At 35.4% G+C, this 20,244-nt stretch overlaps 3 protein-coding genes across 3 annotated transcripts; all 3 read right to left on the reverse strand.

The window, feature by feature from the left end:
* Positions 1-74: 74 nt before the first annotated feature.
* LOC135131635 (sodium-independent sulfate anion transporter-like) lies at positions 75-7,428 on the reverse strand. Its single transcript, XM_064059469.1, has 8 exons — positions 7,314-7,428; positions 2,226-2,354; positions 1,762-2,175; positions 1,489-1,709; positions 1,081-1,441; positions 727-1,029; positions 531-676; positions 75-477 (listed from the first exon to the last, which is right to left on the reverse strand). The coding sequence occupies exons 2-8, from the start codon at positions 2,341-2,343 to the stop codon at positions 118-120; spliced, it is 1,923 nt and encodes a 640-aa protein (XP_063915539.1). The 5' UTR covers positions 2,344-2,354; positions 7,314-7,428; the 3' UTR covers positions 75-117.
* Positions 7,429-7,636: 208 nt separating this feature from the next.
* LOC135131699 (sodium-independent sulfate anion transporter-like) lies at positions 7,637-9,647 on the reverse strand. The gene is made up of 4 exons (XM_064059545.1): positions 9,554-9,647; positions 8,247-9,509; positions 8,054-8,199; positions 7,637-8,008 (listed from the first exon to the last, which is right to left on the reverse strand). The coding sequence occupies exons 1-4, from the start codon at positions 9,645-9,647 to the stop codon at positions 7,637-7,639; spliced, it is 1,875 nt and encodes a 624-aa protein (XP_063915615.1).
* Positions 9,648-9,836: 189 nt separating this feature from the next.
* Positions 9,837-19,341, reverse strand: LOC135132643 (sodium-independent sulfate anion transporter-like). The gene is made up of 8 exons (XM_064060790.1): positions 19,119-19,341; positions 12,086-12,228; positions 11,597-12,028; positions 11,322-11,542; positions 10,915-11,272; positions 10,563-10,865; positions 10,365-10,510; positions 9,837-10,313 (listed from the first exon to the last, which is right to left on the reverse strand). The coding sequence occupies exons 1-8, from the start codon at positions 19,148-19,150 to the stop codon at positions 9,957-9,959; spliced, it is 1,992 nt and encodes a 663-aa protein (XP_063916860.1). The 5' UTR covers positions 19,151-19,341; the 3' UTR covers positions 9,837-9,956.
* Positions 19,342-20,244: the final 903 nt, after the last annotated feature.

The raw sequence follows: 20,244 nt of genomic DNA on the forward strand, positions 1-20,244 counted from the left end.
TTAACTGGTTCTACCACAATTTAACAGTTATGAGATTACTCAGATAAAGTAAATCGGGTTTGACTGACTCACAATTAAAATTCAACTTTTTAATTAACACACATACAGCACATCTTTTTACAAATCTTCTGTCTGCATGTTTCTTTTTATTCGCCACCGTCTCAACATTTCATCGAATTCGTCACAATCATAGTAAACCTGAAATTCTTCCGTCGCTAAAGTATGAATCACAGAACCCACACTGGGTTTGATGTTATAGAAAAACAAAGGTTGTTTACGCGATGCGAAGTCTTCAGTTAAAATTTTGATAACGGTGGCAGCAGTGTAGTCCGCCCCATAAATGTAAGTACAGTCAATCACCACGGGAATCCCTTGTCTTAGAGAGTGTTTGGTCACCAAATGTCTAACATAGTTAACTGACGGAAACATCAAACACCTATCAGGCTTCAACAACAAATAGTTTTCTCCTTCGGAACTCTAAAAACAAACGTAGTTTGAAGAGTGTTAGTTAGTTACCGAGGAAAACCCACCCTCAATTTTTCCATGGAGATTTTAGGTCTTGCTGCGTGGTACATAATGGACGTTAGGTTAATCCCGACACCTATGAGAATCCCGTACTGGAAAGGTAGAATCAAACAACCAATAAACGTAGCTATGCCTGGTACCAAGTCACTTTCTGAAAAGTACTATCATTTTTGGAACCCATTAAAGAGTTTGTAAAATCACTTTTAGCCTTCCACATCGGTCGTACTACTTTATATTCCACCATGAATATAGACGCTGCTATGATAATAGCCGCTAGGGTTGGTTTCGGGATGTAATAAAAATACGGGGTGAAGAAAAAAAGTGATGATATTACAAGAGCACCAGTGTAGAAACCACCGAATGTCGTTTTGACCCCACTCGAGTGGTTCACGGCACTTCTTGCCAAAGCACCCGTACCGGGAAACCCTTGGACGAAAGAATTGGCAACGTTGGACAGACCTACAGCTATAAATTCTTGGGTAGCATCTACAGGTTTACCATTGGCTGTGAAAACACGTATTAGTACTAAAGTAGTAGTCGTACTGTAGTTGGTACCAAAGGCGGTACAAACCCCAATATCTTCCAAAAGCCCAATCAGCGGTACCGCGAATATTCCACAACTCAAATCGGTCACCATGTGAAAGAAATTTTCGTATTTTACAACTGTGTTGTTTTTCACTTCTATGTAATGGAGAGATGGAGGTTGGATGGTTGGAAAGCCTGAGGGAACGTAGCCTGTGATAGTGAACGGGTTTTCGTTTTCCCGATTCTGGTAGTAGCTAATATAGGTACAAATAACCACAACGATGGTACTGCGCGCTATTCCTATTAACCAGAAGGTAGTGTTGAGGAATTGTTGTGTTCTGTTAAGAGGAACGTCCTTGTTTGAAGGTCCAATCTTCAATTTACCGATACCCTAAAAACCAGTTTTATCCCAAGAGTAAACCATAAAAGGTGACTAACCCTCATTATTAGTAACACGATTAAACAAATAAAACCCATAACCGCATCCCATGTTTTCGTGTCTTCAATATTTTCGATAACTTCTTTCCAAATGGCTACAAAGGAGTCCCCTGATGCTTGAATTCCCAAAATATCTTTCATCTGGGAGGTTAGAATGACGATGGCTGAAGCCGAAATGAACCCCGACGACACTGGCCCAGAAATGAAGTCGATTAAGAAACCTTAATGGAAAGAGTATTGATTTATTGAAGTCCAGATGTAGGTACTACTTACCAAACTTAAAAAGACCCATCAACACTTGCACGATTCCTGTCAGCAAACATAGCAGGGTGGCGTACTGCGGTCCTTTGCCCTTGATGGCGTCACCAGTGAGCATTGCTGCCATTGCCGTGGGTCCGATTGCAGTTTCAGGGCAACTTCCGAAAATGATGTAGACTAAGCAACCCACGAACGAACTATAAAGTCCGTATTGAGGTGGTACCCCTACGATACTCGAGTACGCTAAACCTTGAGGAATTACGGTCAAACCCACTGTTATTCCCGCGATGAAGTCGCTAACTGCGGAAGTTTTGTCGTAGTTTGGTAACCAGCTCAAAATTGGGATTCTTTTGAGGAGTAGTTTTTTGGAGAAAGTCTGTTGTAGCCATTTTTTGATTGGTACTATGTAGTTTTCGTTGGGATTTGTTACTGAAATGTTTGTAGTGGAATTTTAGTTTTGGGTAAGTCGTGGTACTTACGGATGAATTCGTTGCTGCTGTTGATGTGGGGTAAGTCTTCGATGGGTGTATCTTTGGAAAGGATGTCCGAAGTGTGGGTAGTATGGTTGCCGGTACCATTTTGCAATTTTGAAGTCATAGTTAAAGTAGCTGCACAAAAAAAGGTTTATTGGTATTTATTTTGCGACTAGGTGTTCACTGTAAACTATTTAATAGTAAAGAAGCGTGTTATGTGTGTGTTTCAAGTGAGTTTTTTTATAATAAAATTTTGTGCTAATAAACTTTTTAGTAAAGCCAAGAAAAACAGCAAAAACTGTGAAAAACAGGCCATAAAAACGAGAGCAAAAAAGGACACAAAAAAAGACAAGAAGGCGGTCAAAAAATGTCACAATAACACACTACTAAAAGAAGGGAGGCAAAAAAGGCAACAAAAAGAAAACAAGAAAAAACCGCTACAAGAAAACGAGACAAAGAAAATCCACATAAAATGTGACAAAAAAAGATTATTACAAAAAGTGATAAAAAATGGATACTATAAAAAGTGACAACAAAAACGATAAAGAAGAGCAAAAAGTCTACAAAAAGAGGCAACTGCAAGAAAGTGTGAAGAAAACCAAAAAACCCACAAAAATGACAGGAAAAATGCGATTAATCCAAGGGAGTCAAAAAAGATGACATAAAGATAATGTATTGCAAAAAAAGACTACAAAACAAGCCAAAAAGGCACCGCAAAATGCGACTGAAAGAAGAGAGTTAAAAAAAGGCGACAAAAAAGTCACTAAAAGAATAAAAAAAATGCTACAAAAAAAAAATCAACAAAGAAGGTAACTACAAAAACAGGAAAAACGAATGCACAAAAGCGACAAAGAGGTCACAGAAAAAGAAAAAATGGGTCAAAGAAGGGACAAAAAGTCACAAAACGGTAACATAAAGCGAAACCAGAGGAGAAAAAAAAAATGGGGGGAAAGCCACTACAGAAGTGACTAAAAAGGGGCCAAAAATGCGACTAAAAGAAGGGAGTGAAAATGAGAACAAAAAACGCTATAAAAAGCCACAAAAACAGAGAATGAACAAACTTCAAGAATGAAGGCGTCTATAAAAAGTGACAAAAAAAGACGATAAAAAGGAAAAAAAGTCTACAAAAGCCGACTTCAAAAAAGTGTTAAAAAACGACAAAAAAGAGATCAGAAAAAATGTGACTAACCCAAGGGAATAAAAGAAAATTGTCACAACACAAACAAGTGTCAAAAAAGTAGAAAAACTACAAAAGAACAGAAAAAAGCAACAAACCAAAGGGAATAAAAAAAATCACAAAAAATAAGGCAATAAAAAAAGACTACGAAAAAAGGAGAAAAAAGCCACAAACAAGACAATAAAAAATGCGACTAAAAGAAGGGAGTCCAAAAGAAAAAAAAAAACATTACAAAAAAGTGACAAAAGTCCACACAAACAGAGAATGAACAAAATTCATCAATGAAGGCGCCCATAAAAAGTGACAAAAAAGACGATACAAAAGGAAAAAAACAAAAAAAGTTCACAAAAGGGCGACTCCGAAAAAATGTTTACAAACGATAAAAGGAGGTCACAAGAACTGCAACTAACCCAAGGGAATAGAAGAAAACTGTCACAAAAATAATAAAACAAAAAAAAGACAAAGATAAACGACACAAATAAGGCAACAAAAAATGCAAAAAACAGAGGACAAAAAATGAGGAAAAGGTCACTACAAAATTGAAGGTGGCCAAAAAATGCAACTAAAGAAGAGAGTCAAAAAGAGAACAAAAAGCAGTACAAAAAAATCACAAAAATCCACAAAAAATACTAAAAAACCAGAGGACAAACAAAACTTAGCAGTGAAAGTGTCAAAAAGTATAAAAATACAAAAGAACAGAAAAAATGCACTTAACATAAAGGAATAAAAAAATGTCACAAAAAAAGCTACGAAAAAAAGGAGAAAGAAGTCAAAAACAAGGGAACAAAAAATGCAAAAGTGTAGGAGAAAAAAATCCATAAAAAATGAGAAAATGCGACTAAATAAGGGAGTAAAAAAGCCTCAAAAAGTTCACAAAAAGAGAACAAAAAAAGTCCACAATTTTTTGTGGTATGTAGTTTTTTAACTACAAAAGTCCCCAAACAAGGCTACAAAAATAGAGGAGAAAAAAAAAATTTAGAAAGAAGGTGACTACAAAAAATGACGAAGAAACAAACGGAAACCGAATACAAAAAAGTGTTAAAAAAGAAAAAAAAAAGGAAGAAAGTTACAAAAACAGAAACAAAAATGCAAAAGCAAAGGAGAAAAAATGATGAAAAGCATTAAAAAATTGATTAAAAGGGATGCCAAAAAAAGGCTAAAAGAAGGAAGTTAGAAAATAGCACAAATAAGGAACCAAAAAATACGCTACAAAAAAAAGCCCACAAATAAAGGCTTCAAAAACTGAGGACGAACAAGTTTCTTTAATGAAGGCGTTTACAAAAATTGACACAAAGACGACAAGAAAAAAACGCACAAAAAATAAGAAAAAAAAGTGTCAAAAAAGGCCACAAAAAATAAATTAAAATAATAGAAAAGGAGAATAAGTCCATAAAAAATCGGAAAAATGTGACCAAAAACGGGGCGACAAAAATGCGACAAAAAATGCGCTAAAAAAAGGGGTCCAAAAGAAAAAAAAACACTACAAAAAGTGACAAAAGTCCACAAAAACAGAGAATGAACAAAATTCACAAAAGGGAGATTCCTAAAAAGTGTTTACAAACGATAAAAGGAGGCCACAAGAATTGCAACTAACCCAAGGGAATAGAAGAAAACAAACAAGACAACAAAAAATGCAAAAGTATAGGACAAAAAAATCCATAAAAAGAATGAGAAAATACGACTAAAAGAAGGGAGTCAAAAAAGGCCTCAAAAAGTTCACAAACAGGGAACCAAAAAGTCTACAAAAGTCCACAAATAAGGCTACCAAAATAGAGGAAAAAAAATTCTAGAAAGAAGGTGACTACAAACAATGACGAAGAAACAAAAGGAAACCGAATACAAAAAAGCGTTAAAAAAGAAAGTAAAGGAACAAAAAGTCACAAAAACAGAAAAGCAAAAGCAAAGGACAAAAAAAAATGATCAAATGCATTAAAAAAGTGCATTTGATCATTTTTTTTAACTTCATTTTTTAACTTTCTTCTTTTTGTCGTATTTTTTGGCACAAAAAAGAAAATTAGAACATAGCACAAATAAGGAAGCAAAAAATACGCTACAAAAAAAACAAAAAGCCCACAAATAAAGGCTCCAAAAACTGAGGACGAACAAAAGTCTTTAATGAAGGCGATTACAAAAATTGACAGAAAAGACGACAAAAAAGGGCCAAAAAACGTACAAAAAAATTACAAAAAAAAAATGTGTCAAAAAAGGTCACAAAAAATAAAATTAAAGTAAACAATAGAAAAGGAGAATAAGTCCATAAAAAAATCGAAAAAATGCAACTACAAAAGAACAAAAAAACAGTACAAAAAGCGACAAAAAGTCCACAAAAAGCTACAAAAACAGAGACTGAACAAAATTCAACAATGAAGGCGTCTATAAAAAGTGACAAAAAAGGACGATAAAAAGGGCAAAAAGCCACAAAAAATCTACAAAAAGGTGTTAAAAAAAACGACAAAAAAGAGGTCAGAAAAATGTGAGTAACCCACGGGAATAAAAAAAAAGAGAAAAAATGCAACTAACCGAAGGGAATAATAAAAATGTCACAAAATGAAGACAACAAAAAATGCGAAAATATAGGACTAAAAAAGGTTGCAAACAATACGCTAACGGAAGGAAGTTAAAAAAGGGCATAAAAAAGGAACAAAAAAAAAAACGTTACAAAGAAAACACGGCAAAAAGTCCACAAAAAAAGGTTCCAAAAACTGAGGATGAACAAAATTCAATAACGAAAGCGATTACAAAAGTTGACAGAAAAGACGATAAAAAAAGGCCAAAAAACGTGGCAAAATTAACAAAAAATAAAAAAGGAGAATAAGTCCATACAAAAATCGAAAAAAAAACGATCGAGAAGGGAGCTAAAAATGCCATAATGCGATCAAAAGAGACTCAAAAAATGAGACAACAAATTAACAAAAAAAAAGGCGACTACAAAAAAAAAACAAAAAAAGACTACGAAAAATTCACAAAAATTGTACCTGGTGATTATAAAAAGTGACAATAAAGCAAGACAAAAAGGCTATAAGAAATTACAAAGAAGAAAGTAAAACATAGATGTATGTATGGAAATTTAAATAATGTTTACTATGGAATATCAAATATTCGATGTTCTTAAAATACCGACAGACACACAGACAGACAGAGAAACGACAAACAGACGGAAACGGGAGACCTATTCATACTCTTCCTAGCTTACGCTTGGGAAGTAAAAACATCTTGCAGACAGAATTAATAATAATAATTTATGCTACTGTAAAATAATACTCCTAGCTATTATTTAGTGACGGAAATATTATTAAATTCGTTGGTTAACCATTAGCAGATCGTGAAAGTTACGATTTTAATTGCGAATACTCTTGGAGGCAGCGATGCAGTTTGTGAAATTTTGATAATTTAAATCAAGTTCAAAAATAAAAATACAATGACATTTTTTTTTACTTGATATTTCTTTCTTTAAATATTATACTTCTGCAGCAGTGAGTGAGTGGATTTTGAAAACATTACACTATATTAAAAAAAAAGAACGAAATTTTCAGAAGAATTCTATACTCGTACTTAAAATATTAATAAATTTAATTAATAATGGATCACGAAGCTGAGACAGTTTTCGTTTAAATTGATCAACTCCTGCGTCGCAGGTATCTGGCTATAACCAGTTTTTAATGAAAAATAAGTTAAACAATTTTAAATTTAAATAATTTGGAAAATTATATTTCCAAGGTACTTTTTTAAATTTTAACTATTAAATGAAATTAAAGTACCTAAATGCTAAAAATACTGATAAATTTAAGTATTGTGTTACAGGGTGTTTCCGGTTACCCTAGAAATGACCAACATTTTTACGGCCAACAGAGTAAAATATGTTTTTTTTAGATTTTTAAATTATACGTTGTCACACAAATAGATATAAATTAACTTACGATAGCCAATACAGATCAACAGGATTATCACAAATATACCAAAATCGACAATGCAGTGTGTTAAAACACTATAAAATAGGGAGCACCTTCACCCACGTCAGCTGACTTTATGATCTTATGAACGTATCACTGTGTAAAGTGGAAAATTATTGTAATGTAGACATAAGTGGACTCTATAGAAGATAATGTTTAATCATTTACAGGAAACAAGTATTCTTCATGTCGAATTATTTTGTGCATATAATTTGGCCCCCTGAATATAGTCCTGGTTTTGAAATAATGAACGGATTTATTTATATATGTACATAATTTATAAACATTTCCTAATAGAGTTGATTTTTCTGCCCTCTCACACTCTCTTTGTTTGCACACCACGTCTTCAAAACGTCGTCAAATTCGTCCAGATTGTAGTAAACGAAGAAGTCCTTGACTGATAAACTACTCACTATATAACTAACACTAGGTCTAAGATTATAGAAAAATAGTGGCTGGTGTCGCTTTACAAAATCCTGTATTAAATTCCTGATGACAATAGCAGCTGTATAATCAGCCCCATAAATGTGAGAACAATCCAAAACAACTGGAACCCCGTGTCGTACCGAGCACTTAGTAACCAAATTTTTGACATAGTAGACCGAGGGAAAAACTAACCACCGATCTGGCGTTACCAACAAATATTTTATCCCCTTCGAACTCTACAACAATTTAATTAATTTAAAAACACCAAATAGTCGACTTACTTTTGTCTTCTGCATATAAATTTTCGGTCTTGCTGCGTGGTACACGATGGACAACAAATCAACCCCCACACCCATCAGAATCCCGTACTGGAGAGACCAAGTTAAACACACCACGAAAGTGGTCAACCCTGGTATCAAGTCACTTTCTACAAAAACATATTTTTGTTAAAATTTACGTCTAGTACTTTGTTACTTTTGGTTCGCCACATCTGCTTCACCACCTCGACTTTCAGTACCGAAGTACAAGCCGCAATGATTACGGATGCTAGAGTTGCTTTTGGAATGTAGTAGAAGTACGGTGTGAGGTAAACCAGTGCTAGTAGAACAAGTACCCCGGTGTATAAACCTCCGAGTGTGGTTTTAACCCCACTGGAGTAGTTGATGGCACTTCTACCCAAAGCAGCAGAGCATGGTAGTGCTTGCAGAAAAGAACCCATCACGTTGGATAAACCTATGGCTAGAAATTCTTGTGTGGCATCTACAGAAAGTGCGTCTTCATTGAATGTTTTACAGACCGTGATGGTTTCAAGGAACCCCATGAAAGGTATCACGAAAATCGCTAGATGAAGATCTGCAACCATTTCCCGGAACGTCGTCGTTGCGTTGGACACAGTTTGGTAACTGAAAGGAGGAACCTGTATAGTTGGTAACCCTGATGGTACGTATCCAGTTAGACGAAACGGTGTCTCCTCGTTCTCTCCAACATAGTAACTAATGATAGTAGTGGTTATGATGACAATTAAGTTACCTGCAATATTTATTGCACTAAACAATTTTTGTAGCTTGCCAAGTGGTACTAGAATTTTTTCTAGAACTTTCAATAGTACTAATATCAGTAAGCAGGTGATTCCAAGAACGGTGTCCCAGATTTTAAAATTAGTCTGACTAATGTTGGTAATAAAATCTACCCAAGTTGGTATGAAGTTACGATTTGGCGCTTTCATTCCAAACAGGTTATGGATTTGAGTGGTTGCTGTAAACAGGACTCCTGCGCAAGCGAAACCCGACATAACAGGTGTCGAAATGAAGTCTATCAGAAAACCGAAGCCCAAAACAGCTAACAGAAGTTGAATTAGTCCGGTCAGGAAGGACAAAAGTATACCATATTGTGGCCCTTTTCCCCCAATAGTTTCGAAAATTAGTACTGCTGTCATAATACTAGGTCCTACTGCACTGGCTTTACAAGTACCAAAAACTACGTAGACGAAGCAACCCATAAAGGAAGTGTAGAGTCCGTACTGTGGTGGTACCCCAGCAACCATGGCGAAAACTAGACCCTGGGCGATCACTGTACAACCAATGGTGACTCCCGCTACAAAATCAGAAAGCGCACAGTTCTTATTGTATTGTGGTATCCAGCCCAGAATTGGGATTCTTTTATAGAGGGTTTTCTTGGAACATGCACCATGAATTCGTCGTCGTACCCAGTTTGGTCTGCTTTTGCTTGTATTCGCCACTAAAGAGAAATGATTAGACAAGATTTACCTAGATCTTACGTACATATAAAGTCATTGTTGTCTTCTGTGTCGACAGACGAAGTAGTACCAATGTGGCTAACACCATTTTGGTTATTATTGGTTTGCGTTGTGTGCATTATTTTATACTCAGGGTTTGTTCTATGTTTACTGGTGTTGATAACTTGGAATATCCAAGGTACTACTTATCATATATTTCGCGTTATCCAAGTTATCATTTTTAGTGAAAATAACTCATTTTTTTTGTTCCAAGGTTAGCATAGTTTTTAGTTGTACCGATAAAAACGAAAACGTAAATCTTAATTTTTTATTCAATACAAAACTCTTCACTTATCACAGACTTAAAGTTCACGCAGATACTATTTACAGAAAAGAAGAACAATAAATTAAGACACACTTAACCTAAAATACTGACAGGCGCTAGATTCCTAAATATTAAAAATCTGCTTCTTCATGTACGCCTTATTCTTCAAAAGCTCATCAATCTCTTCTTGATTGTAGTACACGACGAACTCCTTCGGCGACAACCCCTCGAACACCGAACTGACACTGGGTTTGAGGTTGTAGAAAAACAAAGGCTGATCGCGGGCAGCAAAGTCTTGGGTCAGAATTTCTATAACCGTGGCAGCCGTGTAGTCCGCACCGTAGATGTGGGAGCAGTCGATGACCACCGGAATGCCTTGTCTGATGGAGTGTTTGGTCACCAAATTCCTGACGTAGTCGACCGAAGGGAAAATCAGGCAGCGATCGGGGGTTAGCATCAAGTACTCGACACCTTCATGGCTCTAGAAACAAAATCGTCACAAACGGGATACTTAAAGTCGCTTTTGACTCACTGTTAGCTTTTCCACGGAGATTTTGGGTCGTGCTGCGTGGTACAAAATGAACATCAGGTTGATCCCGATTCCGATAAGGATTCCGTACTCTAGAGGTAGTGCTAAGCAGGCGACAAAAGTGGCCAAACCTGGTATGAGATCACTTTCTGTAACAAAAGTCGGTTATTTGAGTACCCATACATGGTATTAAGGACGTACTTTTGGTCCTCCACATGGGTTTCACCACCTTGACTTCCACCATGAAGACCACAGCCGCTATGATAATCGCCGCTAAGCAACTCTTTGGAATGTAGTAGAAGGAAGGTGTGAAGAAGAGGAGGGCCACTATGACGAGGACCGCGGTATAGAGACCTCCCAAAGGGGTACGAACACCACTGGAATTGTTAACCGCGCTTCTGGACAAAGACCCAGAACCGGGGAACGCCTGGACGAAGGAGTTAGCAACGTTGGATAAACCCACGGCTAGAAGTTCCTGCGTCGCATCGACTGACTTCCCGTTTGCTATAAAACCTCTGTTAGTGGGTACTTTTCACGATTGGCAGCCACTTACCGAACGCTTTGCAGATGGCGATGTCTTCCAAAAGTCCAATCAGAGGGACCACGACGATCCCCGAACCAAGATTCGACATCATATCCCACAGATCGTGCGTTATAGTGGTACCATTTTTGTCTTCAGTGTAACCAAACGGTGGTACCTGCACTGAGGGTAGTCCAGCTGGCACGTAACCAATCACCTTGAACGGTGGGTCACCATTTTGACAAAACGAGTAGCCGATGAAACCACAAACCACTACAAGAATAGCGTTACGCGAAGTACCGATCAACCAAAGCGTCTTGTTCACTACGATTTGGAATTTGGTTAGAGGAATGTCGGTATCAGAGGGTCCGATTTTCAGTTTTGCCACAATCTAGACAACTTGAGTTAAATGGTGCTATTGTTTACCGTGTGGTACTTACCCTCATTATTAGAAGAACTGCGATGCAGGTGATTCCAAAAACGGTGTCCCAGACGTTGGTGTTGTGGATATCGTTGAAAATGCTGGTCCAGGTTTGGATAAAAGTACCACCCGACGCTGTAATACCTAGGACGTCTTTGATTTGCGACGTCACAATGATTAGGGCGACTGCTGACGTGAAACCCGACGATACAGGGCCTGAGACGAAGTCGATGAGGAACCCTAGGGTTATAAAGGTAAGTTTTGGTTGGTTTGAGTAGTGGTGTGAAGACTTACCTAACCCGAAAATACCCATCAGGATTTGTACTAATCCCGTCAAAAAGCACAGGAGGATGGCATGCTGAGGTCCCCTCCCATTCACAGCCTGGTACGTCAATAAAGCAGCGATCGCTGTCGGTCCCATAGGGACATCCTTACAACTCCCGAAGAAGATATAAATAAAACAACCCAGGAACGAACTGTACAGGCCGTACTGAGCTGGAAGTCCTGCCACGTTGGCATAGGCTAAAGCTTGCGGGATTATGGTCAACCCCACCGTAATTCCTGCTACCAAGTCACCAATAGCGCAGTTGCTATCGTACTTAGGTAGCCAATCCAGGATTGGCAGTCTTCTGTGTAACATTTTCTTAGTACAGGTGAGCTGGACTTTTCGCTTCACCCAGGCTTTGATCTCCTGAGTCGTCGAAGGGGATTCGTCATTCGGGATCACTGTGTGAAACTGGATTGTGAGAAGTACCCGATTTTGTGGGTGAATTTAGGTCTTACAAATGAAGTCATCGCTGCCTTTAAACTGGTTCCGTTTTTCGATGTCAACGATCGTGGTCGAACTGCGCTGGCTGGTACTACCCAGGTTGTCGTAGCCGCCGCCACCTTCGCCCATCAGGTCACTTTCGGTCTTCATGACGTTCCTGTAACAACGGGACGATTTTAATTACCCAGGAAGGAAATTATAGCGATCAAGATCGATTGCTTTCAATGTCTTTTTCCGTAAACGGGTTTTATGAATTTTGATGTTTAATTCCGTTCCAAGGTGAATTTACTTGTTGTCGTTTTCGAGTACTCCCTTTTGTTTTGATGATCTGGTTAATCTACAATGAGTTATGGATTCGGCCTTGATTTGTTTAGTCTTCGAACTAATTGCCCGGATTTATTTTATTGTGTTTTGTTTGGGGAAATTGTTCGGGGAAATTTCCTGATCCCGATTTATTTACCCAAAGCTGGTAGTCGCTATCTTTTAAGCGGGATGAGTAAGCGCAGAAACGGTAAATAGGAGTTTCAGTTAAGATATGTAAATTTACATTGTTTTGGTGTTAATTTTTAGCATAATATTATTTTAGTGGTGTGTTGACGGAGTGATTTAATTTATTCGCACGCGTTTTTATTTGTCCGGGAGAAATTGTTGTGAAGGTCTGAAAGGTGTCGTTGAAACTATAAAATGTGTTGATTTTGGAATGTTTCAACGCAAATTTTATCAAGTTCGCGTGGAACAAAGAATTTCAAGGAATAGTGTAATTATATATGTTTTGCGTTTGGAATGGTATAACATATTTATCAGTTATTATTTGGTGTACTTCGGTTGTGCTTTTACGTAACGTGTATGTAGATAGCGTAGATTCTAATTAAAAAAAAGATAAGTAGTGCTACCATTACGGTCGATATGTGCTGTTATCACCGAGCGTTGCGTACGGTATTCGTTAAACGTTTTAGAGTGTTATACATATTTGGACGATGATACATTCATTTCTCGACATTTTAGCAATTTAAGTTTTATTTTCGAAATTACATAACGTGTGATCTACTTTAGATTAAGCTTATCTGCAGCAAAACTGGAACTCCACACACTATAAATCATCCTGTAAATCAAAATTTTACGCAAAAATGAAAATAGGGTGCTTGGTTTTGTTTGTATAGTATAGGTTGCGTAAAATGTGTTTTGCGAAGATCAAAAATTGTAATGAACTTACCACATAGCAAACTTTTTTATGTCGTTATAGTTTTGGATTTACTTTGTCGAAGTGGTTTTTAGACTGGTTTGTGATACCAAGTTATGTGTACTTTTTGTGTTTTTATTTATCTTTATTCTTAAAATTTGCATGGATAGTTTTGATAGCGGAACTTGTATTAAAAATGTTCCACTTTTATTTGAGTAAGTTACTAGTTAGTTGTAAGTTTTGTCGCGTGTTTAGTGGTCTGATACTATCAAGCAGTGGCGGCGTCGGGTAATAATAAATTGTTGAACGGAAACAGTTGCACAAAAATATTTTTTATTTGACATTGACTCAAATGTTTTAATGCGAATTTTGTGCTTACGTCAAATTGACTCTTTTTTTAGTAGTTAAAGAGCAACAATTAGTTATATTTCTGGTGAAACCAGTTTTGCTGACGTTTGTAAGTCAAGTTTATTTGGTGAATTTTTTCGTGTAATTTGTTTCTTGTACAGGTTTTGCGGGAAATGGAGCACTTTTATTTTTATGTATTTATTAAGTAGTTGATTAGAGTAAAGAAATTTAAATTGATGAGTCTTTAAACAGAAAAGTCCTGTCTAGTTTATTTATGTTATAAATACAGGATGTTTCATCTAAACTGATTCGTTAAATTTTTCTTAGAAACTTGCTTAAAAACATAATAAACCTGATTTTATTACCTCTTTCACTTTTTCTTTCATTGATATATTGATGATTATTTTTTCGTCCCATAAAGGTCATCTTTCAAAAAAAGTGTAACAGATTAAAACAAAATCCTATCATCGCTCTTAATAAACTCATGGTTTTTTATTTAATACGCTATTTTCTGTATAGAGTGTGGCTTCAAATGGAAGAAACGTTGTGAAATTTAATTCTGTTGTAAATACAGGATGTTTCATCTAAACTGATTCGTCAAAATTTCTTTAAAAACTTTTTGGAAAGCTTATGTGTATCGTAAAATATTCAAGCAAAGTCACATATAATATTTAGCGATTTGATGATTAGTTTTTCGTCAAATTACTAAAGATACCAAAAAAGGGGTGCTACCGTTTATAAAACAAAAGTTGTTAGCCTTTATTTTATCCTCGAGTAATCATTTTATAAGGTAAGATAGTTTCGAGCGTAGCTCGATATGGGAAATATATTGTTTTTTATAATGTAAGCCCCACCCACCCACCCTATCTCAATTGTGATGATTTTTTTTTTATTCGTCGTGAGTCAGATGGCGGATCTTAATATCAAACTCCTCGTTTCTTTACATAAAATTGCTATGTGAAATGTGTTTTTAGGTATCCTGTTATAGAAATAAAACTAGTTATATATACAGAGTCATCAAAATTGATTGAGAGAGTTGGTAAACCTGAACTTGAATAATTTGGTTTATTAAGTTGTATAAAAATATTAGCTGTCAGATTTGAAGTTTCAAGTTTCAAATTTCAAAACTCAGTGGCGTCTTTTTTCGACTTTTTTTTTTAGTAAAAACATTAGTTGTCAGATTTGAAGTTTCTAATTTTTGTCACGCCACTGAATTCATTGCCATATAACCTTAAACAAATCTGTCATAAGGTTGACAAACTTCACGACAAAAACAGGGGGTACCAACTCTCTCAATCAATTTTGATGACCCTGTACTAAGAGAAAACACCCGCCCCGATCTGAATTGTGTTGAGTTTTTCAATTAGACGGAGGGGCGGAGTTTAATTGCAAAATCTATAGTTCTCTACAAAATTTTACCCTTTCAATAGCTATTATATGCACTTGGTAATTTCTTGTAGAGAAATGAGAATTTTGCAACTAAGCTCCGCCCTTCGACTCACGATGAATAAAAAATTCATTGCAATTGGGAGGGGGTGGGTGGGCGGGGTTTATATTATGTCCATTTTTTCTTAACATGCGAAGTTTTCTTTCCCCAACAAGAAACTAAAAACATGTTTAACTATTGTGTTATCGAAACAAAACTCCATATATTAAGAAAAAAGGGAAAAATATAAGCCCCACCCACCCACCCTATCGCAATTGTGATGATTTTTTTATTCGTCGTGAGTCAGAGGGCGGATCTTAACTTCAAACTCCTCGTTTTTCTATATAAAATTGCTATGCAAAATATGCTTTTAGGTATCCTGTTGTTGAAAACTGTATATTACACTAAGAAAAAACACCCGCCACGATCTCAATTGTGTTGAGTTTTTCAATTAGACCGAGGGGAGGAGTTTAATTGCAAAATCTATATTTCTCTCCAAAATTTTACCCTATTAATCAATAAAAAGCTCCGCCCTACGACTCACGATGAATAAAAAATTCATCACAATTGAGACGGGGTGGGTGGGCGGGGTTTATATTTTGTCCATCTTTTCTTAATATACGAAGGTTTCTTTTCCCAACAAGAAACTGAAAACATGTTTAACTAACGTGTTGTTGAAACAAAACTCTATATATTAAGAGAAATTATGATGAGTTTCTTATTGGCTGTTAGATCGAAGGGCGGAGCGTAATTGCAAAATCCATATTTCCCTGCAAAAATTTACCATTTTGAACAACTTTTAAGTTTTTTCTTGTGAAAAAAAGACTGCGTCTATTAAGAAAAAAGGGAAAAATATATACCCCACCCACCCACCCTGTCTCAATTGTGATGATTTTTTTTATTCGTCGTGAGTCAGAGGGCGGATCTTAATTTCAAAATCCTTATTTTTCTATAAAAAATCAAATATCGTGTTGTTGAAAGAAAACTAACGTATTAAGAAAAAAATGAGAATAATTAAACCTCACCCACCCGCCCGTGCCTCAATTGTGATGAATTTTTCATTCGTTGTTAGACAGAGGGGCGGAGCGTAATTGCGAAATCCTACAAAAGTTACCGTTTTGAACATGTTTTAAGTTTCTTCTTGTGAAAAGAAGACTACGTACATTAAGAAAAATGGGAAAAATATATGCCCCACCCACCCACCCTGTCTCAATTGGTATGATTTTTTTTTATTCGTCGTGAGTCAGAGGGCGGATCTTAATTTCAAAATCCCCGTTTCACTACATAAAATTGCTATTATCCTGTCGTTGAAAGAAAACTATATATACTAAGAAAAAACACCAGCTCCGATCTCAATTGTGTTGAGTTTTTCATTCGTAATTAGACCTAGGGGCGGAGTTTAATTGCAAAATCTATACTTTTCTCCAAAATTTTACCCTTTTAATAAATAAATATGCACATGATAATTTCTTGGAGAGAAGTGAGAATTTTGCAACTAAGCTCCGTCCTTCAACTCACGATGAATAAAAAATTCATCACAATTGAGACTGGGTGGGCGGGCGGGGCTTATATTTTGTCACCTTTTCTTAGTATACGAAGTTGTCTTTTTCCAACAAAAAATTGAAAACATGTTTAACTATCGTGTTGACGAAACAAAACTCCATATGTTAAGAAAAATTATGATGAGTTTTCATTCGTTGTTAGACCGAGGGGCGGAGCGTAATTGCTGGATCCATATTTCCCTACAAAAATTTACCGTTTTGAACATGTTTTAAGTTTTTTCTTGCGAAAAGAAGACTGCGTCTGTTAAGAAAAAAGGGAAAACTATATGCCCCACCCACCCACCCTGTCTCAATTGTGATGATTTTTTTTTATTCGTCGTGAGTCAGAGGGCGGATCTTAATTTCAAAATCCTTATTTTTCTATAAAAATCACCTTGTGAAACATCTTTCAAGTATTGTGTTTTTGAAAGAAAACTAATGTCTTAAGAAAAAGATGAGAATAATTAAACCCCACCCACCCGCCCGTGCCTCAATTGTGATGAATTTTTCATTCGTTGTTAGACCGAGGGGCGGAGCCTAACTGCAAAATACATATTTCCCAACAAAAATTTACCATTTTGAATAGGTTTTAAGATTCTTGTTGTGAAAAAACGTGTAGTAAGAAAAGAGGGCAAAATATAACAAAAAAACACTGAATTTCTGTTATACGCACAGAATTTTTTTTGTAAAGTTGGATACGATATAATTTTTTAGTAAATTCGAATTTAAAATTTGTTGAATGGATGATTATTTTTTCTTCCCAACATCGGTCAATTAAAAAAAATCGTAAAAATGAGATAATACCAGTTAAAATATGGCGTTTTCATTATTCGCAGAATTGGAACAAATTTTTGTTAATCCGAATTATACATCATTTTGTAGGTTTTTGCCAAATTAATATCTCCTACTTTTAGGTAGCGGTTTTGAAGGAATGTTAATAGATCTGATAAAAAGAAACACCCTGTATATGTAGAAAAAAAATTATCTCAGCTCAGAAGTGGAGAAGTGGATTGAAGTTTAACATTTATTTCTGTTGTAAATAAAGGATATTTGATCTAAACTCATCGTCAAAATTTCTTTATAAATTCACATAGAAACACAAAAAACCTGAATTTATTCTTTTAGTATCACCGGAATTGAAGGCAATTTTTTTCTAAAATTTGGTATTATTTTTGAGTAAATTTAAATTTAAAATTTATTGATTTGATGACTATTTTGTTATTCAAACAGGGGTTAACTTTCAAAAAATATTAAAAATGGGATACTACAAGTAAAATACAAAATTGGTGTTCATTTTTTTAGAATTGAAACAAATTTTTATTAATCCGAATTGTACATTATTTTGTAGATTTTTGGCAAATTTGTACTACTTGCAGATAGCGGTTTTGAAGGAATGTATATAGATCTGGTAAAAAGAAACACCCTGTACATTAGAAAAAAAAATCTCAGCTCATAAGTGGAGTAGATTGAATTTTGAAATTTATTTCTGTTGTAAATACAGAATATTTAATCTAAACTGATCGTCAAAATTTCTTTAGAAATTCACATAGAAACAAAAAATTTTGAATTTAAAATTTGTTGATTTGATGATTATTTTGTTCTTCTAACACAGGTCAATTTTCAAAAAATATTGAAAAGGTATGAATATTTTGCAGATTTTTGCGACATTTGTGCTAGTCGCGGTTAAAATGAAACACCCTGTATATGTACAAACATTTTTGCCGCAGCTCAGAAGTAAATTTCTTTTTGAACTTTATTCCTCTTTTTTGTTACAAATTTCATTTATATGTGTAATGTAACGTATTTTCCTAAAAGTTTTTTATTTAAATATATATGTAATTAACTAATAACGCAATAGAAAAATTGTAAGTTATAGAAATATGTGAAAATAAAATTAATTAATAACTAAAATGTGTGCAACGTTTTGTACGTTACCAAAACCCCTAAGTTGTGATGAAACACCCTGTGTATAATTTTGAATTTTTAATCCATTTTCTGCGCAAACTATTTTTTTCCACATTTTTTATCTTAAATAGAGATTTAAACGATAAGACAGACACAGTTCAAATTACACCATAATTATTACAAAATAGATAAAAAAATAATAAATTAAATGTTGGTACTAATACAATATTGAAGAAATTGATATTATTTAAATAAAAATGTTGTCTTAAAAAATACTAATACAAATTTTTAGTACGCGAAGGGCTTTAAAACAACAAATAATTCATCATCAAAACCAAAAAAAGTCAAAATTTTCGAAAACAAACAAAATCCGACTTTGCTTCAAACAATTCTAATTAAATTCGTAGCACACTTTCGATAACAATCAAAGAGAAATCACAGATCATGAGCAAAACGTGACCCGTCAATCACCAACAACACCAGCATCATCCACACCGCGAAAAAATCCCACTGAAAAACCCACTTCAGTCCACGATCCCAAAATAAAAAAAGAAAGCGATAAATTTACTTTCGTGTTTCCGCCCTAATAAACATTTAGCGCAACCCCCATTTTCAAACCCCGAAAATTCAAAACCACCCCTACTCACATGAATCGGTGGTCGTCATTCTGCAGATGCATGTTGTCAATAACTTCTTTTCTCCCCGATGACCTACTAATCGAACTCGTGTTCACTTTTTAATTGAAGAAACCGTAACAAAAACACGTGCGTTGCACACCGTATGTTTTCGAAGACTGCCTCCATCAATGAACACCCGTGCTATATATGCAGTGGTGGTGGTGGTCACGTGCCCTCTGACGTCACACCGGAATCCCTGTGCGTCCGGAAAACAAACTCACGTGAATTTGCAGAGACAATCCGGATTCGCGTATTATTTATGGCCCGCAAATGCGAATTTAATTGGGGGTGGTGCTGTTGGTTTTGACTTATCTTTTATGTGGGGGATTGTCGTGGTGCGGGATTAAGGGGGTTATTACCATAATTACTCGTTAATATAGTAATAATGATCGATGCACTAAGCGTAATCCCGGTTGAGCCTAGTACAATTGATAGTGTTATCACCTGGTTAAATATTATTAGTTTTGTTGTATTTACGTTGTTTTTTAAATTAGCAGACTTTGCTTGGAATCTCTTTTTATGGTTTATTTACTCGCTTTTTAACGTGTGTGTTGTGATTAAGTCATTGAATCACTGATAAGTAGGTAAATGGACGCGATTTTTTAATGGTGATTGACAACAGCCTGGAGCAGATGCAATTGATTGTAATTAAGTAGTTGGCAATAAGATTTGCCGTTTTGATTAATTTATGTTTTTTCTGATGTCATGGAAAGGTTGCGGATTTTTTCACGATAATTCAACTGGAAAACAAATTTGCGCTCAAATATTAGCCGAAACTGAAATGTGGTTGTACAGTTTTATGGGATCCGGTGTGTCACTCCGGATTAAGGAAAATGATTTAATTTTCTGTTTTTTTGTGTGAAATCTAGGCATGTTTTTTTCCGCTTCTTTAAAATTGGAGGCAACAAAATATACAAATTTTCATGTTGTCAAATTTTCTAAAAAAGTTTCTCTTTTCTTTCGAACCGGAATGAACCAAATGACGAATATTTACGCAACAACAAACAGAGAAGATTGTTCGTAACTTGTTCGCGAAATGTTTAGCCCCCTCGTGCGATTTTTGAACTCGGCTAAATCCTCTCCAGTAAACTTCGCT

Source organism: Zophobas morio, unplaced genomic scaffold, assembly GCF_036711695.1.
Source record: "Zophobas morio isolate AGI-343-1 ecotype UQ-CSIRO unplaced genomic scaffold, CSIRO_AGI_Zmor_V1 ptg000021l, whole genome shotgun sequence".
NCBI classification, from domain to species: Eukaryota; Metazoa; Arthropoda; class Insecta; order Coleoptera; family Tenebrionidae; genus Zophobas; species Zophobas morio.